The sequence below is a fragment of the Hyperolius riggenbachi genome, chromosome 12 (assembly GCF_040937935.1).
Source record: "Hyperolius riggenbachi isolate aHypRig1 chromosome 12, aHypRig1.pri, whole genome shotgun sequence".
Taxonomy (NCBI): domain Eukaryota; kingdom Metazoa; phylum Chordata; class Amphibia; order Anura; family Hyperoliidae; genus Hyperolius; species Hyperolius riggenbachi.
Genome location: NC_090657.1, coordinates 219,547,036 through 219,574,110, shown reverse-complemented (window position 1 = coordinate 219,574,110; position 27,075 = coordinate 219,547,036). Strand labels below are relative to the sequence as shown.

The following is a 27,075-nucleotide window of genomic DNA, read 5'->3' as shown; positions in this document are numbered from 1 at the left end:
GAGGAAGCCCCAGGTAAGTGGATATGGATTTTTTTTTCTCCCTCCCTGAACCTTCACTTTAAAAGGACCTCTGTTGCGAAAATCTTAAAATTTAAAATACATGTAAACATATAAAATAAGAAGTATGTTTCTTCCAGAGTAAAATGAGCCATAAATTACTTTTCTATGTTGCTGTCACTTACAATAAGTAGTAGAAATCTGACAGAACCGACAGATTTTGGGCTAGCCCATCTTCTCATGGGGGGTTCTCAGGGTTTTCTTTATTTTTAAAAGCACTTAGTGAATGGCAGTTGCTCCGTCCAACTGCCAAAAAAGTGTGCAGCGAGCAGCTGGCCAGCATCTTTGTATAAATCATTTTCAGGGAAGGTCTTTATACAGAATAAAGGCCATGCTGAGAATCCCCCATGAAGAGATGGACTAACCTAAAACCTGTCAGTAATGTCAGATTTCAATCTTCTCAGGGTAATAAAGATAAGGAGGATTAGCAATCAGCAGAAGATGTTAGTCCGGCAGTTTAAGGATAGTAGGTGTGATGGTTGTGCCTCCAGAACCAGCATCGAAGGATAAAAAGCATACAAAGGAAGCAGTAAGGAAAAATAGATCCGGGCACCAACCAGCTTTGCAGAACATCACCTTTTATTTAATCCTCACACTAACAAGTATGGCCTGCTTCCTCAGAGGCAACAAGTCAAATAAAATATCTGACGAAGCAGGACTATCCTGCGAAACGGCTGTCAGACCATACAATTGGCCGCGTGCCGACTCCGACTGGCCGAAACTACGGGACCCAGTACCGGCGGATCCAGGCAGCGGAGGACAGCGGCGTGGGAGCGATCCAGGCTTATGGGGCTGGAGGAAGCCCCAGGTATGTATAAAAGCTTTTTAATGGTTCAGCTCTGGTTCTCTTTAAATAGTAATCTAGCCCACCATGGGCTTCCATCACTTTTTTTGAACTTCAGTTCAGGGGAACTGTAAGGGAAGTGCGGAATCCTCTTGTTATAAAAAGGACCACACTGATTGGTCTCCCCTGGGTCACTAGAGAGTGAAAGAAAACCCTATAAAACGGTAGAGGACCGTCCACAGCTATCCGACACCTAGGCTGGAGTATGGTCAATGCGATGCAAATGATTTGTAGCTCAGAATTGGGCCAATCAAAAATGCCATGAAATGCTGAATACCAGAGTGACTCCTCCCACTCTCCCAGTGCAGAGGAAGTCATGTGCTCAACACTAAGGACAAAAAAATAGCACGTGGTCCTTGCACACAGCGACCAATCAGGTTCCAACCTTTAAATGGTGGCCAACCCAAATGAACTGTTAGGGCAATAATTCCAGTTTTTATAGATCAATCCCACAGGAGGTTTTTCTTTCTTTTTGCAGGATAAAAGGGCAGTTCTAGAGGTAAAAGGACGTAAAAACTATATTAAAAAAAATATAAAATTATCGTTTCATTTTTGTCTTTCTTCCTTTTGTGCAGCCTTTACCGAACCATCCCCCGCTGAGAGGCTGCTGGAGGCTCTGCCTCGTCTGTTCCTGAGACTTCTGGATTTCGCACGCCTTGATGGGTTTGCGGGAATGGCTGTTTTCTTCTCCGGGTTTCAGGGGGACGGCCAGAGAAAATATGGGGTCTGAGGATCTGGAAGTCAAGAGAGATGGAGGGGTGATCAGTGTACGGCAGAGGAGGAGGAGCTAGGTGCGCTGCGATTCTAAGCCAATCACCTGTCATATTCCGGAACATCCAGCTTCAGCTGATCCATCAGCAGCCTCATGACATCATCACACTTCCCATGGATCTTCAGGGTAGAGATTGTATCCTTTGGCGTCCACTGCGGAGACAGACATTGGGTTTAGTGATATATAGGACGGCCTTATTGCTGGTTTTTAAAGAGAACCTGAGGCGGATTTTTTAAAAATCTTAATAGGATACAGAGGCATGCTCTGTGCACAATGACATGCCCCTGTGTCCTTCTATAGTGCCGCTGTCAGTCCCCCTGGGCTCTGCTGTCCCCCCTGAAAATAGCGCCAGGCTAGCGACAATCTGCTTGTCACCAACCTTCAGTTTACCCGCAACTTGTCAGTGTCTCCTCCATTCCATGGCTCTCCCCGCCTCCGCTAGCATCCTCCAATCAGAAGCTAAGCTGCGACCCAGGAAGCACTCAGGGGCACACCCTGGGGCATGTAGGATGGTGGCTAAACATGAAGGCTGTTACAATGAAGAGACTGTAACCACATCCACTCAAAGTAAACCTGAACTGAGTAAAATTAATTAAAATAAACACATGATGTACCTGATGTACCCGCAAATGAATATTACATACTTACCTTGTCATCAGTTCCTCTTGCTTCTAACAACAATTCCTTCCAGTTCTGAATTTTTTTTGTCAGAACTGAAATATATCAGCCGCTGTCAGTTAAATGGGAAGGACAACTGATGAGCAAGGTAATCTCCATGTTTCCCTATGCTTCAAGTGGGCGATATTACAGTTTCGCAGTGTGCTGCCCAGGAAGCGGTTATGGGGTAAGGGCCATTTTCAAAATGAAGAACAGAGAATTCCATTGATCACAGTGGACAAACAGGATGCAGGAGAGGAGAAAGAGATTGAGGAGTACACTATACAGGAGGTAAGTATAACCTGTGTATGTTTATTATGACTTAATTTTCAGTTCAGGTTCTCTTTAAGACCACTAGAAATATATTGCCATGTTAACCCTTTGGGGACCGGCCGCCTAACCCCCTATCCCCCCCCCCCCCTTTAAGGACCAGGTGTTTTTGCATGGGGGCTGGATCCCTCTTAGGGCTTGCTGGGCTGTGTCCCCCCGTGTGGCCAGGTGTGCCCCCCCCCTTTCTAGCTGGCAGCCTTTACTCACCTCCCAGGCTCCAGCGATAAGCCACAGTAGACCCCCTCCGCTCTGGCCGGCATCCCTGCTTGTACTGACTCTCAGTTCCGGGTCGCGGCTCGATGACGTCTTCAAGCCTGGACATGGCACGGATGTCATAGATGCCAGAGTGGAGGGGAGTGCCGATCGTCGTGGGAAGATCAGGGAGGTGAGTGAATCCTCTTCTTTCCCCTCCCGACCGGCGCAGCTGTCACAGTGATCACTATGATCTGCTGGCAATCATAGTGATCACGTGATCAAAAGCCATACGCGATGGATGCTAATCACTGAGGGGAATGTCAGCTGTCATATGACAGCTTAATTTCCCCTGTCGGGTGCGTGCGATCGCGGCGGGAGCGGAAACGGCTGGCGGCATAAATCCTACACCACATCAGGCCAGAACAGCCACAAGTGCGGCATAGGATCTCAAATAGGCAGTCTCCAAAAGGTTAAGTAAAGAAAAAAAAAATCCTACCTGTAAATTTACAATGTAAAGTTTGGGACGCCGACTGACAGGCTTGTTCATGCCCCACAAGCAATGGTATTTCTTCAGCACCTGAAAAAATATTGGAAGACCAATAAGGAGTTCTGTTGTACACATTCCAAATGCCCTTCAAAAATCTTGTGTTTAAAATATACATTTATATGCATTTCAGATGTGCTGCAAAAACGGTTTGAAAAATAATGCAGTCATCCAACTACAGATTCAACCTTCCCAGATCCTCATAAGCAACACCCTGATGCCTCCTCGTTAGGGGCGGCAATGCTTGGGAGAACTCATGTGATCAGTTTGATCAGCTGATTAGTAAGCTTCTGATTTGGTTAAACACATGATCATGACCAGCAAATCAGAGCCTTACATATCTGTCAGCTGATCAAACTGATCACATACGTCCTCGCTTCCCCTGAGCAGTCAAACCTCAAGTCATGGACACCGCCCACGGCAACATCCAGCCACACCCCCACAGTGACTAACAGCCCAAACTTATAGAGAAGCCGTAACCAAGAATTGAACTTCATCCCAATCAGTAGCTGATACCCCCTTTCCCATGAGAAATCTATTCCTTTTCACAAACACATCATCAGGGAGCTCTGTATGGCTGATATTGTGGTAAAACCCCTCCCACAGTGTGATGTCAGGACCATGGTTCTGACATCACACTGTGGGAGCCTTGTTGCATTGTGGGAAATAACAGCTGTTTACAGCTGGGTCCAACTGCAAAAAAAGCAAGCAGCATCTCCTTCCACTGACATCAGTTGCCAACAGTAAAAATGTCACCATGTGATAAATGTCAGAATGTAAATCAGGGAGAGGAAAGATTTTACAATGGGCAAACACTGACTAAATCATAATTATTGTAAAAAGTGAAGCAGTTATATTACATTATTTTCACTGAAGTTTCTTGTTAAAGTACCCCAGCGGCGGGGAAAAATAAATAAATAAATAAAACCCAAGGTGGGCTACATCAGCGATTTCATGGGTATGTACCCCTTCTGAAAGCCTGTGCTGGCCAATTACCCCCCTAATACCATCTCAAGTACCCCTTGATACAGATACACTTAGTAGTACATGATAATCTTTTCTCAACAGTTTCCAAGCATTTGCTATTGTTTTGAATTCGCTGAAATCCTAGTTTGGCTGTTGTTTATATTGGACTTATTTTCTGAAACTATTACAATTATTAAACACATCAAGGCCAAGTACTCCCTGGACCCATCAGAAGTACCCCCTGGGGTACGTGTGCCACATGCTGAGAACCTAGGGGCTAGATTACCTACCCCTGAGTATCCTTGCGCTGCTCATTGTCCCTGGGGGCCCCCCCCCCCTACCCATTCCCAGCCCTCTTCATATTCAACGGAATCCTCCAGTCGAGTACTGAAACCAGAAAGCTCCCCCTAGTGGCGGCACGCGACTGAATTGCACAGGTACAAGTTCCAAACCGTGTAAGCACAGCTAAAGCAAACTCTCATCTAAGGAAGCTATCTTTCACTGGGGGGGGGGGGGGGGGGGGGGGGGGGGAGCAGGGTGAACCAAAGGACGACGATCAGCACCAAGACACTTTGTAAGATGGTAAGGAGGCCACAGGCCTGGTTAAAGTGGACCTGAACTCATGCACAGGACACAAGGAAAACACAAATGAATCAACCCTGTTTTTGTTTAGAGTGGAGAGCCTGTCTAATTCCCCCTCAGCTGCTAGTGATCACAATTGAAACTCCTGTGCTGACACAGCTGAGAGATCGAATGACATCAGCCTCAGCTGATTTGTAAACACAGGATATTAACCCTGTGTCTGCTTCCGTGAAAGCAGGAAGTAGACACTCTGCAGATTTACCGCAGTTCTGCAAGTAGTAACAATGAAATGTTTTTCTTTAAAGGTTATTATTATTTAGTATTTATATAGCACCGACATATTACACATCGCTGTACAGAGTATATATTGTCTTGTCACTAACTGTCCCTCAGAGAAGCTCACAATCTAATCCCTACCATAGTCGTATGTATGTATGTATGTATGTATGTATGTATGTATGTATGTATGTATGTATGTATGTATGTATGTATGTATGTATGTATGTATATATATATTCTAGGGCCAATTTAGGGGGAAGCCAATTAACATCTGTATGTTTTTGGGATGTGGGAGGAGACCAAAGTACATGGAGGAAACCCACACAGACACGGGGAGAACATACAAACTCCTTGCAGATGTTGACCTGGCTGGGATTTGAACCAGGGACCCAGCGCTGCAAGGCGAGAGTGCTAACCACTACGCCACCGCGCTGTTTATCTTTTTGAACTGAAAGGAAGCCCTGAGTTCAGGTCCGCTTTAAAGGATACCGGAAGTGACATGTGACATGATGAGATAGACATGTGTATGTACAGTGCCTAGCACACTAATACCTAGGCTGTGTTCTTTTTTTTCTTTCTCTGCCTGAAAGAGTTAAATATCAGGTATGTAAGTGGCTGACTCAGTTCTGACTCAGACAGTTAAACTTACCCAGCAGGCATCTTCTTTAACCCGACTCTGCGTTCCAAGCCGCGGTCACGTGATTACAAATACTTCCTCCATCCGGGTTGGAGGAGGAAGCGTAGTAGTCACATGATGCAGCTTGGAACACAGAGTGGGACGGGTTAAAGAAGATGCCTGCTGGGTAAGTTTTACCCCCCCCCCCCCCCCCCCCCCCCCGCACACCCGCTCAGGTTCTTTAATTACCTGGATGAAATCCGAATGAAACTCATTTAGATTTCATCCGGTGAGCATCCCTGGTTACTACTCTGGCTTTGTGGACAAGCTTCCTGAATCACGTGACTTCAGGTGGCTTTTGAGACAGACTGTATGCAGCTTGGAATAGTCAGAGAGTGCATTGGATTGGCCCGATTCCACGATGCAGCCAATCTGCACAGCAGCTGGAATTATTAGCAGAGCGTCTGATTGGATGAAATGTGGAACAGAACTCACCCAGACCCATGGTCAGCACTATTCAATAGGCCCCATCCTCACCTGTCCAAACACCAGAACAAACTTTTGGGACAAATCTGCAATGCGGCCAAAGCACTTTTGGCCAAAACTTGGAAGTCTCTTCGGCCTCCTAGGGATGCTCTGATAAACAGGATACAATATGTATACGCACTGGAAAAATTTACTTCCACAATACAGGAGTCTACCTCCCAGTTTGATGCAGTCTGGGATCCCTGGTCTACATGGAAGGCCTTAAACACCACCACCAGATAAAGTATACACCTTATTCGATTTTTCTGCATTCAATAGATAATATGCATATTATATGTCACTTTAGCATTACCGTTGATGCATTCCTACTGTTTCTTGAGTATACTTGCTGTTGCTGTACTATACATGTTGTTATATGTTTAATGTTTTTCTCATATTTTGACAATAAAAATAATTGAAAAAAGAAATGGGGAACAGAACAGCTGTGTGCTCCAGGTGCGCTCTGTGCTGAGGAAGGCAGCTTATCAGGCTTCAGATACACTGGCCATCAGTCAGATCACATTACCTTCAGACTGGATCCCAGGCAGAGTATGATATTGGCCTTCTCAGCCGCCTTCACAGCCCCGGCCCAGTTCAGCGGCTGCGCCAGCTTCCCCCGCTCTCCAAAGTGCACAATAGAGTCTCTCAGCTCTCCCCCGCACTTGTGACAATGCCGCCCAGTGTTGTGCTTGTGCAGAGCTGTGCGTTCCGTCACATCGAACAATCGCACGTATTCTCTGTGCGGGGAACACGAGGTGCACACCTAGAGGAAACAGAGAAAAGGGCTTAACACCATGGAGAACAGCTCCCGTCCAATGCAAAACAAGTACACTGGGGCAGAGTTATCAAACCCAGAGCAAGGAGAAGGAACAGCTCCCGTCTAATGCAAAACAAGTACACTGGGGCAGAGTTATCAAACCCAGAGCAAGGAGAAGGAACAGCTTCCGTCCAATGCAAAACAAGTACACTGGGGCAGAGTTATCAAACCCAGAGCAAGGAGAAGGAACAGCTCCCGTCCAATGCAAAACAAGTACACTGGGGCAGAGTTATCAAACCCAGAGCAAGGAGAAGGAACAGCTCCCGTCCAATGCATAAACAAGTACACTGGGCCAGAGTTATCAAACCCAGAGCAAGGAGAATAAGGGCAAAGATACTCCTGATCTGGACATCTGCTCTACTTCTACGCCAGTTCTCCTAGTTCTGAAATATACACCGACTGTCGTGTTATGTGCTTTGAAGGCTGGCATAACTTTCTACAGGGTCAGTGTCCTGTTGCAGCCACCACTGGTCCCCGTAAGCCACCAGTAATATCTCAGACATTATTGTCTGAGATAATGACACAGGAAGAGGCGGAGCTCTTCCCCACTTCTCTGCCATGTTGCCGCCCATCTCTCCCCTTTCTTACATAACACCGCCCCTCTGTGCGCTCTCCTGTGTGGCCGTCCCAGCTCACAGTTCAGAGGACGAGCCAGGAAGCACTAAAGTGTCGCAATACATATGTATATGCTCAGTGTGACACCCCTGACCTGATTTGTGTGAGTTTTTCAGCAATTTTCATGGTTTTTTTTTAATTCATTTATTTAAAAAATTGGCTTTTTTTTGTCAATATGGCCGCGACCCCAGAAGTAGTTCCAGAGTCACGGCCACACTGGAAAAAAAGGGAGCTAGATTCTTGGCAGAGGTGGTCACAACCAGTAGCCTTGGCCTAAATGATACCCGAGGTGAGGGGCAGGCGGTCAGTAACCGCAGGTATCAGAGCTGTCCCACTAGATAGCTCACATGGGCACACAGACTTTCCTACCTCGATGTACATATTCCCGTGTACTTCAGAAGTGGCCTCTCGCGGTAATCCACTGCGGAGATGCAGCCCATCGCAATTCTGGGACACAACATGCTGCACCTGCAATACATGATATACAACAAGATTTTCTAACATTGACAGTCTAATTACCATGGCTGGTAAAGGTGCACACACAGTATTAATGGCACCAGCAGGGATAGGGACTCTATGCCTTGGGCAACAGCTCAATGGATTCTGATTGGATGCAATTATATCTTGCACTCTAGCCTATTTCAAAAATTCTTAAACGACCGCTGTCACAAAAATCTTAAAATGTAAAATACATGTTAACACATACAAATAAGAAGTATGTTTCTTCCAGAGTAAAATGAGCCATAAATTACTTTTCTCCTATGTTGCTGTCACTTACAATATGTAGTAGAAATCTGACAGAAGTGACAGGTTTTGGACTAGCCCATCTTTTCATAGGGGGGGTTCTCAGGGTTTACTTTATTTTTACAAGCACTTATTGAATAGCAGTTGCTCCGTCCAACTGCCAAAAAAAAGTGTACGGTGAGCAGGGAAGCTAACCAGCATCATTGTATAAATCTTTTTCAGGGAATGTCTTTATAAAGAATAAAGGCCATGCTGAGAATCCCCCATGAAGAGATGGACTAGCCCAAAACCTGTCGGTAATGTCACATTTCTACTACCTACTGTAAGTGACAGCAACATAGGAGAAAAGTAATTTATGGCTCATTTTACTCTGGAAAAAAATGCACTGTACTTATTTGTATGTGTTTTACATTTTAAGATTTTCGCAACAGTTCCTCTTTAAAAAGACCCCGAAGTGACCGTATTAAAGAGGTAATTCTCTGGATCAAACAGCCTTCCTGGTCCTCTCTCGGTCCCCTCCTTCCACCGATGTCCTCCTGGTTAAATTACTTAGCCTGGAGCTCAAATATGACTTCTGCCCTCCTCAGGCAGCCTTGGGAAGTACTTATATCCTGGAGCACAGCCCAAGCTGAGAGCACGAGTCCACAATCGCACGTGCGCAGTACAGATCCGCCCATCTCCGGGAAACACGCGAGGACTCTTCTGAAGCCTTCCAGGAACACCCAAAAGCAAGATGCAAGAGACAGCGGAGAAACGAGGAGGCCGAGGGAGGACTGGGTAGGCTCTAGGAGATCCAGAGCCTCTTAGAAGAGTATCCAAGATTTTTTCTTTTTTTTAGGTAATTTCAGGTTTGCTTTAAAGAAAATGTATTAAAAATTACGCCCCTGTCCGCCCGGCCCCGTCCTGCTCCTGTCCCAACGGCTGTCCGTGCTGCACATGCGCAGTAGCGCAAACGCACAGGGACAGGGGACGCAGGGACACGTCAGGATTATTATATAGGATGTACCCAAATTACATGCATATCAAGGGAGATCGAAAAAGTAACTGCCACCCGTCTATGATTGAGCAGAGAATATCAGTCTCCTGAATTTCCTTTTCTTAGTATACTTGAAAATAAATGTTGGTTCCCCCGAATTGTTTGTCCTGTTTACAACGTTATTAATAAAGTGCTGAACTTGCAAACAAAACAAACACTGTAGGATGCTGTGGGCAACAAGCACAAGTAAATGCTGCAGTTTTACCTCTCTCTCAATAAGAACTGTTAGTGCTAGTGCCCACTTATCCTGTCACCAGTATCACGTGACTAGTAATAGTGACATTTGGACAATCGAAGAATGATTTGTGACAGAGGTTGAAGTCTCAGAATCAGGCAATTTTGGAGCACAGAAAAAGAACACTAAACCACACATGAAAGAGATATCAGATACTTTCAGATTTATTTCACAGACTCTGGACTCAGGTTCACCTTGAGATGGAAGTTCTGTGCTTACCAGTCCTGCTTTGTGTAGCCGGGAGATACACATGTGCGTGAAGGTCGGTTCAGCTTCACTTAACTCGCCAGTGCTAGAGAAACAAAGAGAATTGTGTGTGTAGAAAACATCAAGCTATCTGCTAACAAGCCAATGGCAATGTGTGTTCACCTACCTCACTCCTCTGCCCTTGTTCAGAAGGGTCCACACCCCACTTGGCCCTCGATAATCTGGAATAGCAGCAGCCTATCAGATGCAAGATGACACGTGTCAATCACAGCACAAGTTCATGCAAGGAAACCGTCATTAAAGTTAACCTGTGAAATAAAGAAAAAAAAAAACCCTCCCCTAGGGTTACCCTGCCTTGGGGGGGGGGGGGGGGGGGGGGGGGAGGGGGGAGGGGGGAAGGGTGAGGCCCTGGATCCTAAAGAGGCTTTCCGCTCTGTCCTTTCGATTCTGTGCGGTGATCCCAGAAGTGTGGCCTCCCTGCGCAAGCCTGATAGCTCCGCCCTGCTCGGGCTCCAGTAGAAATAGCTGAGCCTGATCGGGTCTTTTTCAGGGGTCCCTGCGCTGGGACAGAGGATGACTGGAAAGCCTCTTTAGAATCCAGATGCTTCCCCCTTCCAAGGCTGTACCCCATAGGGGCACTTTTCGTTACAGGTACACTTTAAAACGGGATTGTCACCATAAAAATCAAATTTCAACAGCAACTGGTCTGAGTGTATTAAGTGATAAAGATGCTAATCCTGCATTCAAAACCTTTTCTGCTGTTATGGTTTGGAGTTATCACATACCTTCAAAGCATTGGCCCTTTAACCATTTCAGCCCGTGGGGATTTTTCACCTTATGCATCAGAGCAATTTTCACCTCCCATTCATTCGCTAATAACTTTATCACTACTTAACACAATTTATTGATCTATATCTTGTTTTTTCCACCACGAATTAGGCTTTCTTTGGGTGGTACATTTTGCTAAGAATTATTTTTTTATAAATGCATTTTAACAGGATTAATAAGAAAAAAAAATAGAAAAAAAATCATTATTTCTCAGTTTTCGTCCATTATAGCTTTAAAATAATCCACGCTACCATAATTAACCACCCTGGCGTTCTATTAAGATCGCCAGGGAGGCTGCGGGAGGTTTTTTTTTTTAATAAAAAAAAAAACTATTTCATGCAGCCAACTGAAAGTTGGCTGCATGAAAGCCCACTAGAGGGCGCTCCGGAGGCGTTCTTCCGATCGCCTCCGGCGCCCAGAATAAACAAGGAAGGCCGCAATGAGCAGCCTTCCTTGTTTTGCTTACATCGTCGCCATAGCGACGAGCGGAGTGACGTCATGGACGTCCTGACGTCAGCCGCCTCCGATCCAGCCCTTAGCGCTGGCCGGAACTTTTTGTTCCGGCTACGCTGGGCTCAGGCGGCTGGGGGGACCCTCTTTCGCCGCAGAGCGGCGGCGATCAGGCAGCACATGCGGCTGGCAAAGTGCCGGCTGCGTGTGCTGCTTTTTATTTGAGCCAAATCGGCCCAGCAGGGCCTGAGCGGCAGGCTCCGGCGGTACTGGACGAGCTGAGCTCGTCCAGACCGCTCAGCAGGTTAAAACCTATGTATTTTATTTGCCCGTTTGTCTCGGTTATGACACCATTTAAATTTTGACCCTATCACAATGTATGGCGCCAATATTTTATTTGGAAATAAAGGTGCATTTTTCCTGTTTTGCGTCCATCACTATTTACAAGCTTATAATTTAAAAAATGTTCGTAGTATACCCCCCTTCAATTGCATATTTATTTATTATTTATTTATTGTATTTATAAAGCGCCAACATATTACGCAGCGCTGAACATTAATTTAGGTTACAGACAATATTTAGGGGTGACATACAGCAATATGACAATACAGGAATACAAGAAAACCAGATCACACAGCACAGTATTAGTACAAGGTAATGCTTAGTCACTGGATGAAGCATGGAGATTAGGCAAGTTAGGTTCACTCAGATGCATAGCATCGGTTCACAGTAATGGAGGTGCAGGATCAGGTAGGACACAAAAGGAGGAGGACCCTGCCCAAAGGCTTACAATCTAGAGGGAGAGGTAAGGACACGAATGGTAGGGGACCAGAGTTCAGCTGTAGGTTTAGAGCACTTGTGAGGGGTAGTAGGCCAGAGTGAAAAGGTGAGTTTTGAGGGCTTTCTTGAAGATGTTGAAGGAGGGGCTGCCCTAATGGGTGGAGGTAGGGAGTTCCATAGTGTTGGAGCAGCTCTTGAGAAGTCCTGGAGGCGTGCATGGGACTGGGTGATGCGGGGGGAGGTTAGGCGAAGTTCATTGGAAGAGCGGAGTGAGCGGCTAGGTGTGTACCTCTGAGTAAGATCGGAAATGTAGGTTGGACAGGTTTTGTGGACAGATTTGTAGGTCAGACACAGTATCTTGAATCTGATTCTGGACTGGATAGGAAGCCAGTGGAGGGATTCTAGAAGGGGATCTGCCGTGGTGGAGCGATGGGAGCAGTGGATAATTCTGGCTGCCGCATTCATGATGGACTGCAGTGGGGCTGTTCGGGTCATAGGGAGACCAGACAGCAGGGCATTGCAGTAGTCAAGGCGGGAAATTATGAGGGCATGGATGAGGAGTTTGGTGGTGGCAGAGGTCAGGAAAGGGCGAATCTTACAGATGTTATGAAGGTGGAAGTTGCAGGACTTTGTGAGGTTTTGGATGTGGGAAGTGAAGGAGAGTGCGGAGTCCAGGGTGACACCCAGACAGCGGGCTTGAGAGGTAGGGCGAATGGTAGTGTGGTTAACAGTGACATGCACATCTGGGAGGTTCGTGGATGGCCGGGGTGGGAAGATCATAAATTCCGTTTTGTCTAGATTTAGTTTCAGGAACCTAGCAGACATCCAGGAGGAGATGGCTGATAGGCAGGAGGAGACCTTGTCCATGGTAGTGGTGGATATGTCAGGGGTGTGGAGGTAGATCTGGGTGTCATTTGCATACAGATGATAGTTAAAACCCATGGAGGAGATAACCTTGCCAATGGAGGATGTGTATAGGGTGAACAGTAGGGGGCCAAGGACCGAACCTTGGGGGACTCCCACCGAGAGGTGGTTGGGGGTGGACGAGGACTTTAATATTTAAAAAGTTCACACCCTTAGGTAACTATTTATGTCTTTACATTAATACACTTATTTGGGTAATATTTTGGTGTGGGAAATTATTATATGTGTAAATTGTAATGTAAAAAAATATGTAGATGCAGTTTTACTATTTGGCCACAAGATGGCCACCGTGAGTTTTTTTCCTCCTTGTGCTTCTCGCTAACCAGAAGCACAAGGATGACGTGGAAAATTTTACGCGCAGAAAGACTGAAGCCTCTTGTAATAGCGCTTTGGTTTTTGTGCTGGGGACACGGATCGGTGATCGGGAACCCTGTTCCCGTTCACCGATCCCAGGGCGATCGCGCTGAAGCACGGCACCGCAGCAGAGCAGCTTCACGTCCGGGTGGCAGAAATGGTTAATTGTCATTGCCAAACAGTTGCATGGGGGGGGGGGGGGAGGGGAAGGGTCTTTTTATCTATAATATATTCCTCCTCTTCCCTTTATTTCCCCCTCCTAATGAGTATAAGACAGTATAGTATAGACCTCAGTCGGAGTGTCTGAAGACTCTGGGAGGAGGGCAGGTAACGAATACACAATTAGCAAGAGGAGTGTAAAAAAAAAAAAAAAAAACAAGTGTGAGGGAGGAAATGATGTCAGGAGGTCAAAGGTAACCAAGATGGAAGCTGTGTAGAATAGGATTCTCTGCTTTTCCTTTATAAAATTCACAGGAATCCTAACATGGACAGTGCAATGCATATGTTATGTAAGTAGAACTAGTATTTATCTGCTTATACATGTGTTTCTAGGTAAGCATGGGTGTCTTTAAAAAAAGAATTTGGACTAATTTAGCTGTGTTTTTCAGAGCCCCATAACTGACATCTACTAGAGTTAGGGTGCATACACACATCCAACTTAGATTGGCAGTAAGCTTATAGCTCACTCCTCCTCAGACGCTTTGCAAAGACTGATGTGTCATTCGTAAATGGACCTGAACTGTGCGGCTTTCCCCTGGCCCGATACCGCTGTCTGTCAAATGTCTCGGGAGAATTTACCAAGCACTAGGTACAAGAGCTTGCGGTTTTATCCCACTTTAAGCCTGGTACATACAACCAATTTTGATTGGCCAATTTTACTACTTCCATGTAATATGGGAGCTTACTTAGGGCTCGTTCACACCTAGGGCGTTTTTGCCCTTTTTTTAAGCGCCGGTGATTTTGAACATCGCCCTCAAAAGCTTGTGCAATGATTCCCTATGAGAGAGTTCACATCGGAGCGTTTCGTTTCTGATCCACTCAGCAAAGCGCTGCCTGGACCATTTTGATCGTTTTTGCTGAATGGCAGGTGTAGGGAAATCGCAAAGTGCTTGAAAAAGCGCTTTGTATAACAATTTCCTCAGCGCTTTCAGGAATAAATACATCGTATTTATTGTTTTCCGGGTCAAAGAGTTCACTTCCTGACTTGTGTTAGGAAGTGAAAAAACAAAATCGCTCTGCAAAAGCGTTTAGAAAAGCACTTTATACAAAATCACAGCGGGCAGGTAAGTGCGCGCCAGAAGGAGAAAATAAATAAATAAATAGCTGCCGTCCACAATTTCGATTTTATATGTGAACTAAGCCTTACACATGGTTAATAGTATTCAAAATCAGTTGGTCCTCATGCTACAAGGAAGTAGTAAAGTTGGCCAATCAAAATTGAAAGTATGTATGCATCCTAAAGGTGGCCATACATGGAACAATTTTTCAATAAGATAATTTAGTTCGATTTTTCTATTAGATCGAATATAAAGATTTTTCCAGCATGTCCGATCATTTTTCCCGAAAAAACATGACAATCGTTCGAATTTCTTGATCGAAAAAAAAAATAATTTTCAACTTTCATTCAATTCGATCATTTAGATCGAATAAACGGGAAAAATCAAACGTTTTTATTGTACCGTGTATGGCCACCATTAGTCTAAACTCTGATCAGTGGCCATGCTCACTGGAGAAGGTTGCATCATGTAACCCAATGAGCTACAGCTTCTAGTTACTTTCAGGCTGCATTTCCACTTGTGCGGTGCGAATCGCCGCGGTAAAAATTTGCACGCAGATGCGAAATTCGCATGCGGGTCCATGTGAATTTTCATGCGAATTCGCACGGATGAAGTTGTATGCGAATTTAACCATGGCAGTGCTGGTGTGCTTTTCCATTGTTTCTATGCTAATTCGCATTGTATGCGATTCGCATAGCGGTATGCGAATTCTGATGGCTCTGCCATGCGAATTTTTTCTGCACAGAAAAACGCAAAGGAATCCTGACAAGTGGAAACAGTCCCATTCACTTGTATTGATATGCGAATTTGCATGCGAAAAACGCATGCGAATTCGCGATAGTGGAAATGAGCCCTCAGTGGTGTTTATACATGACAGTGTTCTCCTGTGGGAACCTCTGCTTCAAACTCTACATCAGTTTTTGCAAAGCAAGTGTGGAACATACCAGCTGCACTAATCTGTAGGGCCCATTTCTACTGAGCCTGAATGTGGCCGAATCTGCAGCGTTTCCTCGCCCCACTCGTATACAGGGAAACGCTGCCCATCTATGTGACCTGCTGTCCAGATCGCACTGCGGCGAGAATCTGGACGGCATGATGCAGATTTCTGCAGATGAATCTCTATAGGCTGCCATACACCGGTCGATTGCCACCAGATCGACCAGCAGATAGATCCCTCTGTGATCAAATCTGATCAAAGAGGGATCTATTGGCTGCCTACACTGCAAACAGATTTTGAATCGATTTCACTATGAAACCGATTCTCAATCTGTGGAGCTGCCGCCCCCCCACCCATACATTACCTGCTCCGGCCGGCGCGAGTCCCCCGGTCTCCGCTGCCTCTTCTCTGCTGCACTTTACTTCCTCTCGGGGGAAGTTTAAACAGTAGAGGGCGCTCTGTTTAAACTTCCTGTCGGGACAGGAAGTAAGTGAAGCCAGCCGAAGCCCAGTGCGGAGAAGGGACAGCAAGGAGACGCCCCGGCGGAACAGGTAATGTATTGCCGCTAGCATCGGTCGTCGGACATTCGAACACCACTATTGACGCACTCCCAACCCGCCGGCGATCGAGCGAAATCTTCCGCGAGGACAGATCAACGGGATCGATTTTGGACAGAAATCGATCGTTCCGTCAGTGTTTGCGCAACGATTTCACAGCAGATTCGATCACAGTGATCGAATCTGCTGTATATCGGCGAGAAATCGTGTAAGTGTATGGGCCCCTTATAGCTTTGAAAGGCACAGCTTAGCAATTCAGGCTGCGGCTTTGCAGTAGAACAGCAGCCGCAGCGTAATGGGAATCAGCTGCACCTCCCAGTGGAACTGAGCCCTATACCCCCATCTTATCTTCAGTGGCCTCCAGCTATGGAGCTAACAGATGGGGAGATATAAAGTACATCTATCTCCATTCCCCCAGTAAAGGTGTGTACACATGTCACATGTCGGGCAGGGGAGTGGCGCGAACAATGGGATCTGCATCGCTGGAAGGGAATAGATCCGCTGGGCGGATTGCTGGCGGGTTGGGGGCTGTCGTACACACGCTTATATATGAGGCAATCAACAACGACTGCCTCAGCTGACTACGTCTCATGATTCCTGTCACCTCCTTTCAACCAAAAAGATGGCTGCCCCCATGAAATCACAAACATTTGCCTGTTCTTTTAAAACAGTGTTGGTAAGAGATTATATTACCTATCTATTTTAATTAACATAACTAATGTAACTTAATGACAGTATGTTTGTTTATCCTGACGTTCCCCTTTAAGGCCCATACATACGCTAGGCTTCAAATCTCAAATTCAAAATAAGAAAAAAAGCAGAACGAGAACAACGTCGTCAGAAATCCCATCATGCTTTGCACAGCATCAGGGGGAAAATGCCCGGGAAGTTTTCTTCTGTGCAGCTAAAAATGAGGCTTTGGTAAGAAAAACAAAGTTCTGATGCCGTAAAACTGTAAGGCTGCTTCCACACAGGGACGTTACAGGCGCACGTTAGTGCAGCCTGTAACGCTCCCCAACTCACAGCAATACAAAGTCAATGGGGCTGTTCACACTGCCCACGTTGTGTTACATGTAACGCTGCACGTTCTTGAGAACGTGCAGTATACTATAGCGTTACAGCGGCTTAAGCCGCGTTAGACTGTTTGCACATGCTCAGTGTTGGGGCGGAGAGGAGGCGGGGAGAGGCCGCTACGTAGCCGCGCACATGGCTACTCAATATGCACTGCACTGCTGGCCGCTGATTGGCTGGCGGTACCACATGGACTGTTTCATATTGCATCACGTGGTCCCGCCGGCCAATCAGCGCCACTTTCACTGCCCTAATGCGGAAAGAGCCGATTAACGCCGCTCACTCAACGTCCTCTACCAACACCGGCAGGCGTTGCGTTAGGGGACGTTATGCGACCATAACGTCCACTATAACGCAACGTCCCGGTGTGTAACTAGCCTTAAAGAAACACCAAGGCTTTTCAGTGCTGCGGAGTAGATTTTTAGTCTGGAGGTTCACTTTAAGACACCCACAATGATAGTCAACAAGAATCCCCTTTCACTCTAAAGCTCCCTCGCCCTCCTTACCGTACTGATCCCGGCTCCAGTGTAGATGACTAGATTCTGCGCCCCCCGCACTGCATCCGCCAGTTCCCCCACCTTCTCCAGCAGCACCTCCTCCTCATCCACAACCTGAATAAACAAGACATCTCAATGTAATACTTATACCACTGGCAGAGGAGTTTATTGTAAATACTGCAGAAAGTGAACTGTGTAACCCCCCCCCCCCCCCCCCCCCCACCACCACCAAACACACTCTCTCTCTCTCTCTCAAAAATTGCCTGCTATTAAAGTGGACCTGAACTCTTGCACAGGACAGAAGGAAGACATAGAGAAATGTACTCTGTATGTATTTAGAGAGTTTAACCTGTCTAATCCCCCCTCATTAGTGTCCAAGCACAATTTGTAATTTGATCTCTCCCCTGTGCCATCCGACTGCCGTGGCAGAAAAGCTTATCTGAAAGCACAGGGTGTTAACAATATGTCTGCTTCCATGAAAGCAGGAAGTAGACAGAATGCATATTTATTGCAGAATTTGTATCAGCGAAATGTTTTTCTTTTAGCGTTTTCTTTGTTTAAAGGACCTCTGTCGCAAAAAACTTAAAATTTAAAATACATGTAAGCATATACAATGAATAAGTACGATTCTTCCAGAGTAAAATGAGCCATAAATGACTTTTCTCCTATGTTGCTGTCACTTACAGTAGGTAGTAGAAATCTGACAGGATTTGGACTAGCACATCTCCTCACGGGGAGTTCACAGGGATCTCTTTATTTTCAAAATGCACTTAGTGAATGGCAGTTGCTCCATCCAACTGCCAAAAAAAAAAAAGTGTACAGTGAGCAGGGAGGCTGGCCAGCATCTTTGTATAAATCTTTTTCAGGAAGTGTCTTTATAAAGGGGGCCATACATTAGCCGACCAACCAACCAATCGCCCATCCAACTCGGTTATAATCAAATGGATGAAAATTGGTGCTGCCAAGTGCATGCTCGACCGACAAAGCGACCAGTTTCAGGACAGAAATTGGCCGCACGGTCGATCGCGCATGCTGGAAAATTTCGGGCCGAAGTTGGTTGGTCGGGTGCGCGGCGGTACGGCGGCCGAATTGCGCTCGAGCGACAAGACGCCGAAACCCCAGCCGCCGCAATGTATAAATGTATGTAGTGTGTGTGCATTTATACATTACCTGTCCAGTGTCAGCCTCCACGCGGTCTCCGTCCATCTCGCCAGGTTCCACATACACGCCGGCGGCGCATAGCGTCTGACGTCAGGTGCTATGCGCCGCTAGCGTTTATGCGGCTGTTACCCGGCGAGATGGACGGACACCGTGCGGAAGCTGCTACAGGACAGGTAATGTATAAATGCACACACTACATACCTTTATACATTTTGGGGGCAGCAGCCGGGTGGACGCAGCAGCTCAGCCGATTCCCTGATGATTTCATGCTGAAAGCGGACGGGAATCGGCCTGTAGTGTATGGGCAGATTTGACTAGAGACAAATTTATCTCTAATCAGATTAAATTAGAGATAAATTTGTCTGTTGGTCGAATCTGCCCATAATGGTTCTAATGTATGGGCACCTTAAAGAATAAAGGCCATGCTGAGAGTCCCCTATGGAGAGACAGTGATGGGCCGAACCGGTCGCCTGGCGAACCTCTCTGGGCCTCTTACTACTTCCGGGTCGCAATGACCCGGAGTAGTACGCCTGCGCTGCCCGGTGGAGCGTGTCCTAGATCGCACTCCTGTTGCTGGGCACTCTCTGCGCATGAGAGTGATGTCGTTCATGACGTTACGCACATGCGCAGAAAGGGCCCGGCAACAGGAGCGCGATCTAGTAGTAAGAGGCCCAGGGAATAAGAGATGTTCGCCGGCGAACGGTTCGGGAACCGTTCGCCTCATCTCTATGGAGAGATGGACTAACCCAAAACCTGTCGGTTATGTCAGATTTAGAATCCTCTGCTCATCCATCCTAGTCTGGTTTGCTGGCTCTTCCACCAGAGACAGATACAAACTTCAGAGAGTCATCATTGGAAGACCTCTACCATGACTGGAACAACTCCACAACTCCAGACTGCGCTCCAGAGCTCTGAGGATTGCTGGAGACAGCACCCACCCACCCTGGTAAACGCTTTTTCAGTTGGCTCTCTTTAGGCCGCAGGTTTCGAGCTATCGCCACTAGAACTATGAGGCATAGGAACGCCTTTTTCCCCTCTCCTGTCAGCCTCCTGAATTCCCTTCCGGCCATTCCACCTTGGGTGCCCACCCACTTCACACACCATCTAATTGCTGCCGCCGCTGACTCTACCTAGCAAACCAATGTGTTGGGAATGAGACTGTATTGGGAACTGGAATGTTTTTACTTAATTTTAAACTGCACTCCTGTCATACTGAATGACCGTATGCGACTGTGCTGGAACTGTATCCTGTTAACTTTAACTAATTGCACTCCTGCTCTTTCATTTTATTTGTACTCCTGCTTAGCCTTGATTCTGTTACCTATACTTCCTATCCCTTCTCGGAGCATTCGTATCTGTATGTGCCAAACTCAACTCTGGGCACAACTCCGTTGTGCTTGGAGAATAAAAGGATTCTGATTCTGAAATGCCAGCAACATAGGAAAGTAGTAATTTATGGCTCATTTTACTCAGAAAGAAACATACTTCTTATTTGATTGTGTTTTAAATTAAGATTTTCGCAAGAGATCTTCAACAGCATTTCCTGAACAGCAGTTAACTGCCAAAATAGTAAGATACCAGCAGCCAGCCTCCCTAATCACTTGCACACTATTTTGTCAGTTAAACTTTGCAACTGCTGTACAGGAAATGCTGTTAAAAACAAAGAAAACCCTGAGAATCCCCCATGAGGAGATGGACTGGCCCAAAACCTGTTGGTTCTGTCAGATTTTAACTGCCTACTTGTTTTGTGATATGTTCAAGGTGGGACGTTATTGTCCTGTGTTATAAAGTCATAATAATGCAGGTTACCGCACTGCAATGTTAAGCCTATGCGACGCTCACAGTGTGACGTTTAAGAACAACTATCAAACTACACATATGTATAGAGCGTTTAACTAGAAATATTAAAATGCTTTTCTGAGGTTTCTCAGCTCAGCCTGTGTAAAGAAATAGTTGCATTCAGCTGCTAATTTGTGTCGGCAATGGGGGAGGGGCAGGCAAAGCAGAACTGTAACCTGGCTGAAAACTGTTTACTTGACACTGTGTGGTAGAGAGTGACACACACAGGTACATAGACAGAACTGCAGCTGATGTTATTTACACACATTTAAAGCTATATTTTTGCAATAGCGGGTGGGAACGCGTTGAAAGCTATGCATGGCCCGGGGCGCGCAGGCGCCGTTGCCATCAACTTACAAGTCGACGGTAACAAAACTAGCTGGCGGCGAGAGAACGGAGGATTGTGGAGGGCCAGCGCAGGACAGGAAGGCTGCAAGGGGCTGGCAGAAGCACCAGGTAAGTGAATCCCTTTGATTTTTTATAGTTCTTCAGTTCCGCCTTAAAGGGGCACTATGGCAAAAAAAATAATTTAAAATATGTGCAAACATAAACAAATAAGAAGTACGTTTTTTCCAGAGTAAAATGAGCCATAAATGACTTTTCTCCTACGTTGCTGTCACTTACAGTAGGTAGTGGAAATCTGACAGAAGCGACAGGTTTTGGATTAGCCCATATCCTCATGGGGGATTCTCAGGGATTTATTTATTTTCAAAAGCACTTAGTGAATGGCAGTTGCTCTTTCCAACTGCCAAAAAATGTGTAGCAAGCTGGGAAGCAGGCCAGCATCATTGTTTACATCGTTTTTGGGGAATATCTTTATAAAGAATAAAAGCCTTGCTGACAATCCCCTATGAAGAGATGGATTAATCCAAAATCTCTCGCTTCTGTCAGATTTCTACTACCTACTGTAGGTGACAGCAACATAGGAGAAAAGTAACTTATGGCTCATTTTACTCTGGAAAAAATTGCACTTTTTATTTGTCTATGTTTGCACATATTTTAAATTTTACAATTTTTCGGCATAGTGCCCCTTTAAGTCAGAAGAGGCGGCCAATAACGACCACCTCAGCCGATAAACAGGCGTGTGCAAGGTGACTCAAAAGACATATCCAAAAAAGCACAGCGCACAGGCAGTGTCAATACTGGTCAATAGATGCACTCCAGAGCTGCAATCTGTTTAATAAAGGGGAGCGCTCTATAGTGAATTAAAAGATTAATTTATTTCTCCGCAAAATACATTTAAAAACTATCTGACGAAGGTGGAGGCTCCGCCTGCAAATATCTGACGAAGGCTAGGCCCCGCCAGCAAGTCCCGGCTGTTACCACCCTTGTCCACGAAGATCTGGAGTCCGCACTGCATGAGGAGGAGGGTAACCTGCCTACCATGTTATACGCTTATTACTACTGACCTCTAGTAAGTTTTTAAATGTATTTTGCCGAGAAATAAATTAATCATTTAATGCACTATAGAGCGATCCAATTATTACACAGATGTGTAATGGTGACCCCCAACCAACAAGCGATCTGCTGGGCGGAACTAATCAATTCCAGCAACGCCGATCCCATAGTTCTCGCAGCTCCCCTGCCTGTCGCGTGACATCACACATGCTCTGCTCGTTGTCCCTCTGTTCTCCTGCATAGAAATACAGCACACCATCAGCTACACAGCACAGCGATGTCACCGGAAGGGATCAGCCACACTGCTGCTATCCAATTCAACAAGATTAATAGACTGGATCTGTTTTTCAATTGATTCCATCAATCTGATTGGATTGGTTAGATGCTTTCCTTCTATTCGTGGGCCAAAACAATTGTTTTCAATCAATATTACAATCGAATCAGACGACCGATCAAATGGAAAACTGTATCGTTAATGGCCACCTTTAGGGTGCGCAAACATATTCAATTTTGATTGGCCAATCACTGACCAATTTTCCACTTCTATGGGCCAACAGATTTGGCCAATTTTACCACTAACATATAGCATTACTGGTTGGTCCTCATTGTTAGCCCCTCACACATTCCTAGGAGTTCTGGTTCCCCATGAGGTTGCTGGGCAAACTGTAACTCTGGGTACTTCCAAGTCCTACCCCATGCTACCATATTCATCCATGCCATGCACTGATGAGGACTAACCAGTCTTAAGGTACGTAAACGTCTGATTTTTCCGAATGACTTGTCGTTCAAACCGGGCATTTGGGCGACAGTTGGACATGTGTACGTTCAATCAGATTGATAGCAGCAGTTTTGACTGATCCGCCTAGCGGATCCGTTGGACTAACTGTCGTTCAAATGACTACTACTACTTTTTGTATTAAATGTCCAACTAATAGACATATTCAAATGACAAGTCGTTTGGTCATTTAATCTAGTCCATTGTTCTATCCAGTCCATTGTCCATTATGAAGTTGGTTAAACAACATGTAAATTAGCATATCAGCCGCATTGTTGGTCAGTGTGTACATGAAGTAGTTCAAACGACAAGTTGTTTGAAAAGTTAAACAGTGTGTATCCATGTTGGATTATTGTAGCTTTGTACAATTAACAAGCTGACACATCATTGCATTCCAGCACTTCTGGAGGTGTGTTTAGTGTTCAGGGACAATAAAGGGAATATTTGTATATTCAGCAGTGACACATTGTGGGAGACATATGCTCACTCCAACCTGAATAATCACAAAAACCTTCTGTTTAAAAAAAGGCAAACGTCTGTTTTGCATAACTCTGTTCATTGATACCGTTTCAGCCCCAGCTATAACCCAATGTAACCCACGTTTAGTATCACAACCACCAGCAGCCATACAGCATGTCCAGTTTCCCACTCTACACCATAATTCTATAGCACCTCCTGTATCAATGTCGCCATTTCACTTGTTTTCCATACATCTATGACATTTCCACGTTTAGCCAGAGCCAACCCCTCATGCATATAACTAAACAATTATCTGTGGCCTGAACCATCCCGCATGTTCAGTCACTGTCACCCAAACCCAACAGCGCTGTTAGTGTTCAGTCATCCCACTCTCTTAGCTCTATAGCACCCTATATTCTAGTGTCACCCCACTGTCAATAGCCCAGTAGCGGCCCTGTGATCAGTGTCACCCCCACTGTCTATAGCTCAATATTCAGTCTCACCCCACATTCCTATAACGCCCCTATAATTAGTGTCACCCCACTCTCCATAGCATCCCTACATTCAGTGTCACCCCACACCCCATATCCCTATAGCACCCCTATATTCAGTGTCACCCCACACTCCATATCCCAATAGCACCCCTATATTCAGTGTCACCCAATCTCTGTAACTCTATAGCACCCCCCTATATCTAGTGTGACCCCACTCTCCATAGCCCTACAGGACCCCCCATATCCAGTGTCACCCCACTCTCCATAGGCATATAACAGCCCCCTACATTCAGAGTCACCCCTCTCTCCATAGCACCACCTTTATCCAGTTTCATACCACTCTCCATAGCACCCCCTACATTTAGAATCACCCCACTCTCCATAGCACCTGTACATTCAGAGTCACCCCACTCTCCATAGCACCCCCTACATTCAGTCACCCCACTCTCCATAGTACCCTTATATTCAGTGTCAACACACTCTCCATAGCACCCTTATATTCAGTATCACCTCACTCTCCATAGCCCTATAACACCCCCTATATTCAGTGTCACCCCACTCTCCATAGCACCCTTATATTCAGAGTCACCCTACTCTCCATAGCGCCCTTATATTCAGTATCACCCCACTCTCCATAGCACCCCCTCAGTGTTCTCCCCAGACATTTTTTCCAGCCGGGTTGCATGAAAAAGTAGCCGGGTGGGACGCGTACATTTGAAATCGGCGCCGGTAGACTTGGGCGCAGGATACAGCGGTATATGGCTGATCCTGCTTCTGCACAAGTCCGGGCCGATTTAATTACTATTCCCCCTCCAGGCCGACATGGATAGTGGGGGAATGAAATAATTCGGCTTCCAGCGATTGCTGGAGGCCGAATTATTATGTTTTTAAGCAACTTCGGCTCTGTCTTCTGACGGAGCCGACGTTACTCACTGAGCGCTTCAATAGGAATGATTCCTATTGAAGTCTATGGAGGCGCCGGCTGCGCCCAAATCTAGCAGCGCTGAAAAGCACTGCTCCGGGGTGGGACATGACAGAGAATTGTAGGGGTGGTGCTTCTCTGTACAACTCTGATTACAGCATAGGAAGAGGAGGCAAACTGATGGTAGCCAGGTGCTCATAAAAATTAGCCGTGTGGAGCACCCAGCTAAAAAGAGCCTGGGGAGAACACTGCCCCTACATTCAGAGTCACCCTACTCTCCATAGCACCCTTATATACAGTATCACACCACTCTCCATAGCACCCCCTACATTCAGAGTCTCCCCACTCTCCATAGCACCCCCTACATTCAGAGTCTCCCCACTCTCCATAGCACCCCCTATATCCAGTGTCACCCCACTCTCCATAGCACCCTTATATTCAGTGTCACTCCACTCCCCATAGCGCCTTTATATTCAGTATCACCCCACTCTCCATAGCACCCTTAGTCAGTGTCACCCCACTCTCCATAGCGCCCCCTATATCCAGTGTCACCCCACTCTCCATAGCGCCTTTATATTCAGCATCTCCCAACTCTCCATAGCGCCCTTATAGTCAGTGGCACCCCACTCCCCATAGCGCCTTTATATTCAGTATCACCCCACTCTCCATAGCGCCTTTATATTCAGTATCACCCCACTCTCCATAGCGCCCTTATAGTCAGTGTCACCCCACTCTCCATAGCACCCCCTATATCCAGTGTCACCCCACTCTCCATAGCGCCTTTATATTCAGTATCACCCCACTCTCCATAGCGCCTTTATATTCAGTATCACCCCACTCTCCATAGCGCCTTTATATTCAGTATCACCCCACTCTCCATAGCACCTTTATATTCAGTATCACCCCACTCTCCATAGCACCTTTATATTCAGTATCACCCCACTCTCCATAGTGCCTTTATATTCAGTATCAACCCACTCTCCATAGCACCCCCTATATCCAGTGTCACCCCACTCTCCATAGCACCCCCTATATCCAGTGTCACCCCACTCTCCATAGCACCCCCTATATTCAGTGTCACCCCACTCTCCATAGCACCCCCTATATCCAGTGTCACCCCACTCTCCATAGCACCCCCTATATCCAGTGTCACCCCACTCTCCATAGCACCCCCTATATTCAGTGTCACCCCACTCTCCATAGCGCCCTTATATTCAGTGTCACCCCACTCTCCATAGCACCCCATATATCCAGTGTCACCCTACTCTCCATAGCACCCCCTATATTCAGTATAGCGCCTTTATAGTCAGTGTCACCCCACTCTCCATAGCACCCTTATAGTCACCCCACTCTCCATAGCACCCTTATAGTCACCCCACTCTCCATAGCACCCTTATAGTCACCCCACTCTCCATAGCACCCTTATAGTCACCCCACTTTGCCTGCAGTTGTCAGTGTCACACACAGCCCCACAGCGCCCCCTTGTGTTGCCAGACCTCCAGCTCTCGGTGCAGCCTGCTCTCCCGCCGCTGCCGGTGTCTCTCCAGCTCCCGCACCAGCTCGGTGTAGGTCTCCAGCAGCTGCCGCTCCCCCGGGCTCCGCTCCGCCGCCGGCTTATGCAGAATCCGGGTGATCTGCAGGGAAACCAACACAGCATCAGCGAGATCCTCCCCCTTCCTCCACACCGCCCACTGCAGACCACGCCCACCTGCCGGCGGCGCTCCCGCTGCTGCTCTCTCCGCACAATCTCCTCCTTGATCTCCGCTTTCCGTTCCGCACGGCCCATTTCACCGGCAACTTCAGTGCTAGCAGAGTGCAGGGACTTCCGCTTCCGGCAGCGGCTATTGCCGGATGTGCCGTCACGTGATGTGCTCATCACTGATTGGTGCAGCGCCCTCAGCAACAGTTAGGGAGGGCATAGCAACCAATCAGAGAGAGGTCTGGCTTTAGGAAGCTGATTCTCATTGGTTGGTAGAAGTTATAGCGCTGTTCCTGTTTAGCTTAGGAGGGACAGGTGGTGATTAGTAACAAGCAGGAGGCGCTGTCATTGGTTGCTATGGCAAACTCTGTCCATTACAACTTAGAATTGAAAGGGGGTTGTAACATCAAAAAATGAAACAAATGCTTGGGTCCATTTATATATATATATATATATATATATATATATATATAAAACACCTGTACCTTGCTGAACTGTGCCGATTGCAGAACAATGCGGGATTGCTACGTTTTGGAGGGAGGGTTTTGTAGCTACAGTACCAAGCTTATCTCAAAACGCAAATAACAGAAACTTCCCATTTCAGATAAGATAAGGGCACTATGACCAAAAGG

The 27,075-nt window shown here is 46.5% G+C and overlaps 1 protein-coding gene across 1 annotated transcript; it reads right to left on the bottom strand.

The window, feature by feature from the left end:
• Nucleotides 1-23: 23 nt before the first annotated feature.
• SIRT7 (sirtuin 7) lies at nt 24-26,595 on the bottom strand. Its single transcript, XM_068263891.1, has 10 exons — nt 26,453-26,595; nt 26,241-26,378; nt 17,706-17,810; nt 10,188-10,258; nt 10,034-10,106; nt 8,169-8,267; nt 6,894-7,130; nt 3,352-3,432; nt 1,719-1,825; nt 24-1,635 (listed from the first exon to the last, which is right to left on the bottom strand). The coding sequence occupies exons 1-10, from the start codon at nt 26,528-26,530 to the stop codon at nt 1,440-1,442; spliced, it is 1,185 nt and encodes a 394-aa protein (XP_068119992.1). The 5' UTR covers nt 26,531-26,595; the 3' UTR covers nt 24-1,439.
• Between the last annotated feature and the right edge of the window lie 480 nt (nt 26,596-27,075).